At 39.3% G+C, this 11045-nt stretch overlaps 1 protein-coding gene across 1 annotated transcript; it reads left to right on the forward strand.

Annotated features, from left to right (window-relative positions):
* The first annotated feature begins 2139 nt into the window (after positions 1-2139).
* Positions 2140-3106, forward strand: LOC137342835 (oligodendrocyte transcription factor 3-like). Its single transcript, XM_068007019.1, has one exon. It carries the CDS (start codon positions 2251-2253, stop codon positions 3001-3003), a length of 753 nt encoding a protein of 250 aa, XP_067863120.1. The 5' UTR covers positions 2140-2250; the 3' UTR covers positions 3004-3106.
* The last annotated feature ends 7939 nt before the right edge of the window (positions 3107-11045 follow it).

Below are 11045 nucleotides of genomic sequence, written 5' to 3' on the forward strand. Positions count from 1 at the left end.
GGTGTTGGTTGAGGGATAAATGTTAGCCAGAATACTGGGAGAACTTCCCTGCTCTTCTTTGAATAGTGCCAGGGGATTTTTTACCTTCACCTGAGAGGGCAGATGGACCTCAGTTTAACATCTCATCCGAAAGACGGCACCTCTGATGATGCAGCACTCCCTCAGTACTGCACTGAAGTGCCAACCTAGATTAGGTGCTCAAGTCTCTGGAGTGGGGCTTGAGCCCACAACCTCCTGACTCAGAGGTGAGAGTACTACCACTGAGCCAAAGCTGACAAAGCTGGTAAATGTACAGGGAAAGTATAATACATGTACTTTGATCGACAGGATTAAATAGTGACATTAAAAATAATAGCAATGTACATTTCAATTGGATTTAGATATGCTTCACACTATAACATTTTAACAGTACAACTGATACTCCTCTAGACATATTGATTAAAAATGGCAGTTTGTTCATTGTAGTTTATTCCGTCTGTTTATGCATTTGCTACAAATTTGCATTTGCAGTGAATTTGCAATAGAACCATGTAAAATGGTACTAAACACACGGCGGTATATATTCCAATCAGATTTTAATGGAAGGATCCCCACCACTTGATCTAATGGCTGTAGAGTAGCAGATTTGCATCAGACTAATGTAAACAGGTAGTGCAAATTTCCTAATGATTTTAGCTGAGGATCCCAATGAGTATATGTATCGGGCAAGAACGTTAACATCTCTTGAAGTAGTCTTCAGTGTAGCCCTACTTGAACCAAATATAATCTCAGTGGATCTGAAAACATAAAAAGGACTTAAGTTCAGAGTAAAAACCTTGGTGGCCTGATCCTGGATTTAAAACCAACTGGAAATAAGGGGGCATCCATCAGGCTGATGCAAGCATCCCAATACATAGCTCCCATTTTATACCACGAGGAGTAACAGCAGGCAGGCTCCCCACTTTAACCTGACCTGAATCAGGATAGAAGGCAATGCAACTGCTACAGATGCATATTCAGGTTGACCTAGGCTGACTGAAGTTACCCCCACTTTGGCTTATAGTGAAAATTTGGTACACCAGAAGCCACATGGTGTGATCAATCTGAGGAATGACATTAACTAATTGATAACACAGTCAAAGAAGGCAATGGGGGGAAGGAAACCATTTGAGTTTCTCGAAAGGTTCTAATAAATTAAGAAAGAAGCAAAAACTGGTATTTTGAAACATTTATTGACCTGTCCTTATTGATACAGGTGTAAGATACCAAATATTATTCGGTAGATAGAGTACAAATTCAAAACTTCAAATTAGGAAACTAAAGTGGTTAAATTGTAAAGAAGTAAAGAGTAGTGAGGGGCGGGGAGGCATGTTCTAAACAAGAGTTTATCCAACACAAACAAAAGGTTATTTTATAAATGGCCACTTTAAGGAAAAATTCCTTCAACTAAACGGTGTTGAAATAAGAGGCAATTTCTATTGCGTCAGAAAATACTGATATAAAAGTCCTGGTCATTCAGGAAGGTGTAAGCAGATGTGAGTATTGGCGGGCGGGGGCGGGAACTTTAATTGACAATTCAGATGTGCACATTTTCCACCTGATTATGTTTCTAAAATATACCCCAAAATAGCAATTTTACAGTCCAGAATTCCTCGTCAGAGAGGTGTTTAATCATCTGTTTTAGTTTTCTATTTAACATTGGAAAGCAGCTACTAGACGGGTCCACGGCGACTGTATCATTTGCATCTGGAGTTGCCCGTGGTTTTGCTGGCATATACCTGCTATAAATGCAACATGTTTTTTTTTTCTGTTTTCTTCTCTATTTTTGTGCAACTGAAACTTTTCTTCACTGAGATTTATTCCTCAGTTACAAAGGCAGGCTGCAGATCTTTCCAATTGAATTTTATATAATTCCAACAATAATCCAGTGCTTCGTTTTAAAGTCCGATTTCAAGGCTGCCTTTCTGATTTCTCGATGGGAGCGGACTTGGGGCTCAAAGTATGATTTTAGTTTTCGGGATTCGAACAGTTAAGTGTAAAACGGACCAGTGAAATTGTGCAGCCTTAATGATTGGATGTCAGAATAACAAGCTCATTATATATTTCATTGTTCCTTTGTTAAATGCCCTGCGGGATTCTGTATAAATAACTGATTTGTAACAGAGATGGGAGGGGAAAAAAAAAACCCACTCTAATCCACATCCTTGGTACAGATTCAATCGCAGCCACTGCCTAACGCTAGTTTAAAGTGATTTATTTTTCCTATTGCAAATGGATTCAGACGCTGGGTCAGTTTCCAGCCGGGCATCCTCGCCTGAAATTGACGACGTTGGACGAAGCGCCTCCCTCTCCTCAGGACATAACCAACTGTTTCAGAACTTCCTGAGCGACCAGGAGGACCAGAGCAGCGACCAGCGGTCACAGACGATCTTGGACAATAAGACTCATTCTAAAAAAGAGATGTCCGAATGCGAGATGCAGGAGCTGAGACTTAAAGTCAACTGCCGGGAGCGCAAACGAATGCAAGATCTGAATGTGGCCATGGACGGGCTCCGGGAGGTGATGCCTTATGCACACGGACCGTCCGTTAGAAAACTGTCCAAAATCGCTACTTTGCTCTTGGCCAGAAATTACATCCTGATGCTCACCAGCTCGCTGGACGAGATGAAGAAGCTGGTGAGCGAAGTTTATGGAGGGCATCAGACTCACTTCCACTCCCAGAGGTGTGGGCAAGTTGGACATTCAGCCGCTGCCCACGTTGGTCTCCAGCCGCTGCACCCCATGGCCGCGCTGACCAATGGATGCTCCTCCACTCCTCACCCGGTCGGTTTCCTGGGCATCAGTCGATCTACGGCCGGTCACCCCGATTTATTGAAAGGCACTACGCCGTCCTCTCCCATTCACCTGAGCGGCGCTTACAGGCACTGGGGCGGAGTGCCTTGTCCCTGCACCTTGTGTCAAACTGTCCCGCAACATCTGCCAGTCCCCACCTCAAATCTGACCTGCCCCTCACCGGACAAATAAACGGACAGAATGGGGCTGCGACACGAACTCAACTTTCACAAGACCCGCTTTTAGTGTGTGTGTGTGTGTATATATATAAATAAATATAGATGTGTTCATCCAATTGTCCATTTCGGGCCTTTATTTTTTAATGGTGGGAGGGGCGAGTTCGAGGAATTTCCTTGTGTTTTTGTATTCCTGTTTAACCATGTTGCTGGCGGGTTTGTGGGAAAGAAAACTTTAAAATGAAATTTCATTGTTATATAATTAAATTGGGGGGGGGGGAGACATTTTCTTACCAATAAACTCATGATGTTGACTGAGTAACGCGATGGAATGAAAGAATGGCGATCAATATTTGAATAAGGTGAGATTTTACCCTATTGAGAGTAACTCTAACTTCCTTTCTGTGTTGGGAGCACCCGTTGCCCGCAATTCAAGGTTTCGGACAATTTGCAGCATCTGTTGTAAATATTGTTTATTGAAACCAAGATGCTTAATGTACAAATCCGATTTATATCCAACAAAAACGGTGAATAATAATGAAAGATTCTAACTCTTAGTGATGCGGTTTCTGCCATATCCAGCAGCAATCTGGTTATATTCTGCGAAAGCATAACTGTGAACAGTCAGTACATAAGGAAGAAAATGTAATCTTCAAAAGTAACCAGTCGTTCAATAGGCGCCCAATGTTAACCAGAAGACCTATGACCCCGAGGTCGGGAAATGAACAAGATTAAGGAATGGTTGAAAAATGTTGGCCGACCGTTGAAGAGGAGCACCATATTTAATGTCAATATTGTCAAATCATTTGGTGGACGTTAAAAAGCAAAGTGCTTTCAGCTTACAAGCGGATGAAAATGGTATTTTATGAAATCAGATGTTTACAGTAAAAGCTATATTAAAACTAATAAATGTTCTCGGGGAAAAGTTTTTGGATCCACTTTCTTATTTTTGACTGAACTTTCAATCCCATTTGATCACTCTAGCTGTGAGGATGAAAGTTCAAATGAGGATACTTTTAAGAGGGAGAATACAGAGCTGATTATTGAAGAAACCTAGGGGAGGAGCCAGAACAGTAGTGCAAAACAACAGCAAAATTGGAAAGAATATTAAAGAAAGTGAGATAAATCAGATAATAAGGATTAGGTGACCATGTACTTGGGTTTCAAAAGTGTGGAGATTGTACAAGGAAGGGAAGACAGAAATGATCACTGATTTGAACTCATTGCAATCATTTTTACCTGTGATAAATGTAATGGAATGACTTTACTTTTACTTCATGACTAATGCCTTCAAATTAGGCTCTTTGAATATTAGGGTACAAACCTTAATGCTGGGGTGCCCAAACTACGAGTGACATGTGGCCCAGGAGCCCTGGTTCAGTAGCTCACAAATCTCAGAAACTCAGTTTCCACAGTGTAAAGAGTCACCTTTTGCTCAGTCCAAAACTGGATGGAAATGAGGCATTTAAAAAGAGGTTGTATTAATTGGACCACTTTCATACACTTGCACAGCCTTTTTTTTAATAAATCCAAGGTACTTTTACTGTTCTGTTTGCACCCCTCAGAATTACTGGGTGGTCACCCCCTGACAATTCAAAACTAAATAAGTGCTTACCCTATAGTTGTTAGATAATGCCCAGTTTAGATTTTAAAATGCCTGTGAATTGTAGTAAGAATGAGATCTAATGGACTCTGAAGACAAATGAACAATAAACTCTATCGACATTCTATCCCAGCTGAAGTTCTTTCATTTCTCTCTGTTCTTACAATAGGTGCAGGATTAGGGAAACACTGAACTTCGAAAATAATTGAGGAGTGATGAAACTGCATAACCCACAAGTATCGAGTGGTTCTTTCAAATAACCTCAGTAACTGCACAGCAAGAAGTAAAGCATTTTATAATCTTATTGATGCTCTGGGATTGTAAAATGGTACTCAATAGTCTTACATTTAAAAGTCAGATTATTACTCTGCTCCCACTGTATTCAATGGATGTTATCTATCAGTGGTGGGAGGATCACTTTGAGGGTACAACTTTAAGGTATCAGCTTTAGCTCACTGGTAGCACTGATGCCTCTGGAGTTAAAATGGTTGTAGGTTCAACTGTAGGACCTGAACTCATTATCTAAGCTGACGCTCCAGTGCAGCAAGTGTTGTATTGTTGGAGATTCTCGGAAACCTGCACTAAAACAACAGCACAAGTATGGCAAAATGCCGATTTTCAGCGCAAAAGTTTGAGGAAATTCAGGCGTAAGTCACTTATGTTGGTTTTTTACACTACGCCTGAATTTCCTTGCTCTTTTGTGCCAATTCTTCAACCTCCACCCACTGCTGCTCTTTAGCATAGCTCTGCCCCCCATGTAAATAATAATGGGAATTTTCTGCATTTATGCTAATTTTCTGCATGTATCCTAATTTTCTGCTGGCGTAGATTTAAGGCAAAATTTTGTTAGGCGCAGCAGGGACCAAAGTCACTATTTATGGAGTTTTACAGTGATTTTTTTTTTGGCAATTTAAAAAAAAATCTTACTAAGACCTGCTCTGTATTTTCTATATTTTTGAATGCATTTTTATGGCTCAGAAAGCCTCCACAATTGCATTTTCTTAAAAATGCTGTGTCTTATGTGCATAAATGATGGTTTGATGGCTTCAAAACTTCAATTTTCATTGATAAAGAGGAACTTTAAGAAGGAGCATGGTGTCAGTTCAGTGCTTTCCTTGGGCCCTGATTGTTTATGCTAATTTCAGCTTGTTTACACCAGTTTTTATGTTCTGCATATACTAATAAGATTGGCGGGAAATATTGGCCAAGTATCGGTTGGCGGGATCGACATAGAAACTGACGTAAATTTCAATTTACACTGATCCAGGAAATTCTGGGCGGCATCTTTTGGATGACACATTAAACCAAGGCCCCATCTGCTCTCTCAGGTGGACGCAAAAGATCCCATGGTGCTATGCGAAGAAGAGCAGCAAAGTTCGCTCGTAGTCCTGGTCAGTATTTATCTCTCAACCAACATTACTAAGAAACAAATTATTTGGTCATTTATCTCATTATTGTTGATGGGACTTTGCTATGTGCAAATTGGCTGCAGTGTTTTCCTACAGCGACTACACTTCAAAAGTACTCAATTAGCTGTGAAGCCCTTTGGGTTGTCCTGAGGTTGTGAGAGGTGCCATTTAAATGAAAGTTCTTTCTTTATGTTGTGATAAAATGTGTACAAATATTTCTTGTTAATAGTATAATTTTACCTTTTTTCTCTAATGTACTGTATAGAGCAATATGATAATTTTGAAAGAATGGTCTTTCATAGGCCACAATATAAAATAGAGAAAACACAGCATTTATTGCCCATCCCTAATTGCCCTTGAGAAGGTGGTGGTGAGCCGCCTTCTTGAACCGCTGCAGTCCGTGTGGTGACGGTTCTCCCACAGTGCTGTTAGGAAGGGAGTTCCAGGATTTTGACCCAGCGACAATGAAGGAACGGCGATATATTTCCAAGTCGGGATGGTGTGTGACTTGGAGGGGAACGTGCAGGTGGTGTTGTTCCCATGTGCCTGCTGCTCTTGGATACTTATCCAGTGAGTGGACATGACTGAATAAAGTATGTGCAATAAATCCACAAGTGCATTCTGACATTGTATCCACTTGGTGGATAATCATCTTCAATGGGATCTGTCGTTTTCCATTGTTGAAAGTTTAGAATTTTAAGTTCCGATTCCGAAAAAGTTACATTTGCTTTGGGTTATGTTATGTTTATGTTGGGAATTTATGCAATGGAGGGAAGAGGAACTGTTGTGAGGTTCTATTAGTATGGCTACCCATTATTTTGCACAAGGGATGGGATTGCCATTGTCCTGGTAGCACAGGGAGATAATGATCTCTCTGACACACAGAACAGAAGTGACTTAGGGAGACCCTAATGCGAGTCAATTCTTTTAAATGAATCTGGTTGTGTTCTAAACACAATATAAAACAGTACCAATAAAAATATTGGGCCATATTTTGCTGTGAGCGGTGAACGAACGGCACCATTCGTTTGTAGTCTTGCACTTGCCCATAGGCTTTCTATGAGCTTTTGCATGGCAAGATACTGTCAAAGGGACAGCCAAACAACGTTGTGCCCTCTACAGGGCATCTTGGATCTATGTGAACAGGGCACGCAACTGTGTATCTCCTTAACAAATCAAATTGAAGAATCGTTAATAACAGCACAGAGTCAGAACCAAGAAGTGTAAGTTAGAATCGTGAATTCAATGTCAAATCAGGTACAGAAAGTGAAATAAAGAAAGGGTAAGAAAGATTGAATTAAGAGACAGAGATAAAAGTAAAAAAAGTAAAAAAAAATGTTAATTTTTTTAAATGTCCAACAATAATTAAAATCAGAAGAAATGAGACTCCACACCTGTAAAAGTTAATTGTCAGTGCCAGAGGGGTTGTTTGGCAGTAATTAAGACTTACCGCACCGTTAAAAGGGTACTTAGACTTGAAATGACTTGCCTTAACTTTTTTTACTAGGGAGACCATTTTAAATAAATGATCTGGTTTATTTTTGCATAAATTTAAAACCTTGCAATTTATTTGTATTACATAAATACAAAGATCCTAAATGAAAGGGGACCAGGAAGTAATCAAGGCATGACACAATAGCAGAATGCTTTAATTAACCTGAGGTCCACTGTTTCAGTATAGAACCAGTTCATTCTGACATTATACCTATTAGTGGATCGTTGAGTAGATTATTTCATTTTGAAATTCAAATTACCTTTAGTTTTTGAAACAGGTTGGGGATCATTACTGCTCAGCAGCCAATGAGATTATATTGATTTAATACTAATTAGGGTTTATTACATACCTCTTATTTTAAATTGCCTCTGATTCAGAAAATTAACTTTTGAAATCATTTTAGTTCCCCCCCACCCCTTCCACATAACTCCATGAATGTCATCAGTGTTGCTCCCAAAATAATCCCCTAGTGGATCAAGAGTTATTAGCAGAACTATTTAAAAGTTACCAGTTGAAAATTGAAAACAAACATGTTGTGTTGGTGCCTTTGATTTTGATAAATGAAGTTCTTGATGTAAACATAATATCTCATCAGAAACATTGTGTATCCAACATGGTGATGCAATGTAAGACTGCTATCACTCTTCCAATAAACCAATTGAAGAAATTTAACATATAAGTTTCAGTATAAATACCAGGGTGTTTAAATGCTTGAATAACAGCTGCAGGTTGCAATCTTACTGCTACTTTCATGTTAAGGCAAAAGGTATGGTGTATAACTCCTATGCTGTGTAGTTGGGTTTAATAAAAAAGCACTGAGGTGGGCTGCCTGATCTCCTGAACAAAGGCCTTTAAATGCTATGAGACAACAAACATTCTTACCTACTAACATTAAAAAATAGCTACTGAGGGAGTAGTGTGACATGGCCCAGATTATAATCTGGTGTTGCTGATTGCTGTTCATACTTTACAGTTACCAGTCATCACACTAGTAGCACAGTATAACTGCAATCTAACAGTACTGCTGTAATGAATACTGACAGCACTACTGGTAAAGAGTCAGCCCTTTTTAAAAGCAAAATCACAAGGACCACTCCTTTCCATCCTCCCGGGGCAATGACATTTCCATTTCATTACACTACAGATCTGAAGGAAAAGTTGGCAATAGCTTTTCCTGTTGTCCATGTTAGTGCAGTGTTTTGTAACATTGATTATCAACAACATCCCTGAGAAATATAATGATGAGGTGTTTCAAACATAATCAAGCCATGACACAGAAATCAACACCTGAAACAATGATTTATGTGTTTAGAAATGTCCTTGCTTATATTCTCACTTATTATATGGAGGTTGGGAGCTCATTTGTGAATGTCAAACACGAGTGCTATTGGTAGAGATACATAAGTACGAATATAAAAAAAATCTTACGCTACAGTTATACAGCAGATACTGTTTGACATCAATCTCTGCATTTAGAGCAGTATTAGTGGCAATGCTGAGTTAGACTGCTCTGCTTGCATAGTTCTCTAGTCAGAGGAAAGCAGAGCTGTAAAACTTATGAACTTAAACTCCTGTGCAGAATTCTTGCCACCAGCATCTGACTGCTGCTAGCAACGAACAACTTTCTCTTTTCTAACATCAGGTTGAAGGATCACCTGGGCTTTTTGCAGGTGTTCTCACACCTGATGCCAAAAGCTGAATTGACATGGTTCAGCCCAGCAGTTTTAATGCAACTCTTGCTACCTTATGCGCAGAAATCACTTTGCAGCAAATGTTCAGTATAATTACCCTAGAACCTAATGGAAAACAACCTTTATTCTGCTTATCCAGAATTATTATTAGGTTGGTATCATCTTATAATAGTAACCTATAACTCATCAAATTGATTGGTTTTCATTTGCTCCTATTGATTAACCCTCCACTGCTGCAACGCCTCTGGTATGGCTGGAACAGAAGATGTTTGTATACTCACAATTTGGAGATGGTCTTTTAATAATGTAGCTTATTTGCAAAAATGCTTTGTGCTGTCCTTTCATACCTGAAACTAGGTATGAACACACACATACAAGAAATCTACACACACATTGTAGTAATAGTGAGTTATGAACATACGAAAATGATGGGCACGAAAAGACCAGCTGGTCCATCAAGCTTGCCCCACACTTATGATGCCTGGAGCATCATGACTAGACACTTCTCTCCCCGCCCCCCCACCCCGCCATGTAATCTCCTGGGAGAGGCAAAACAAAAAGGGGAAAAACCCAGGACCGATAAGGGAAACCCCCTCCCCCCCCAACCCCAGATCTAACTGTTCTAACAGAGCTCAGTGGAAATGAGAAAAACAACAAAGGGACACATCCAAGTTTACATAATCATCTCTGGCCAGTAGTGAACGGAAAGCTGATCCAAACATAATGTAGATGTCTACAAAAGAGAAACATCCATGTTTCTAATCTGCTCCATATACAGAAATATTCAACTTGATTTATTTTCTAGCGTGTATTATTTATAGTTGAATTCTTCATGCAGAATAAGTTTGGATGGAATGCATTAAAAATTGTAACATAATTGAAAGGAATAAGTTGTCACAAGAATACAATAGCTTATACCAAATCAGCAGTTATAGAATATGTAAAAGATATATAATTTCTTCATTAATAAATGGTCACTTGGGATGTGGAGCCAGCTGTGGGACTGTAGACTCCCATCATATCACTTTTGAAGTTGACCAATCTCACATCATAGGACTCAACGTCTCAGCCACATTTTTTCTGCTGTGTGATACTGAAGTTGTTTAAGCTGCATCTATTTGAAGCTCTTTGCTATAAACTTCAATATTGATTTGGATCTTTTTATGGACTATATATACAGGATGAATATTTTCCATTATTTATAAATGAGCTCATTTTGGTCATTGAACTGAACTGGCATTAAATCATAGAAAATGTTGCTATTTAAAAAAAAATACAGACTACCTTATGCATGAAGGTGTAAATTTGTAAAATAAAACACAGATTTCTAAAACTTCCCTGCTGTTTTTGGTGAAATGAGGAAACAGATTGACAATGTTCAGTGTACTGAGCTCTGAATAATTGAGCAAAATGATATGCTTGGATCAGGATTTTGCATTTCTGTGTTGGGCTCTGATCAGGATTTTGTGTATAATGAGATTGAAGGGGAAGTGATTAGATACCTTGGGATTATTTGCTTGGATCAGCACAATGCTTTGATCAGATCTGTGTTTACCTGAACTGAATTTGTATTTTTGAAAAACCCGGAGAAATGATCGGCGGTTGAATAGATTTAGGAAAAAAAAGCCTCCAATTTAAAGCCATCAGAATAAATCTTTGCACTGGAGTCTCAATGCAACACAGCAGATACCCCGATTGCTGGTTGTTGTAGCCAATGAATGCAAGCCATCTGCTACAGACAGACAATGTGGGGACCTGCAGAAGCAAATATCACTAATTAAAAAAAAAAGTAGCAGGCCGTTCAAAATCTGCACTCGGTGTCCTTGCCCACAATCCTCCCACAAGGGGGTTCTTATACCA

Source organism: Heptranchias perlo, chromosome 26 (genome assembly GCF_035084215.1).
Source record: "Heptranchias perlo isolate sHepPer1 chromosome 26, sHepPer1.hap1, whole genome shotgun sequence".
NCBI classification, from domain to species: domain Eukaryota; kingdom Metazoa; phylum Chordata; class Chondrichthyes; order Hexanchiformes; family Hexanchidae; genus Heptranchias; species Heptranchias perlo.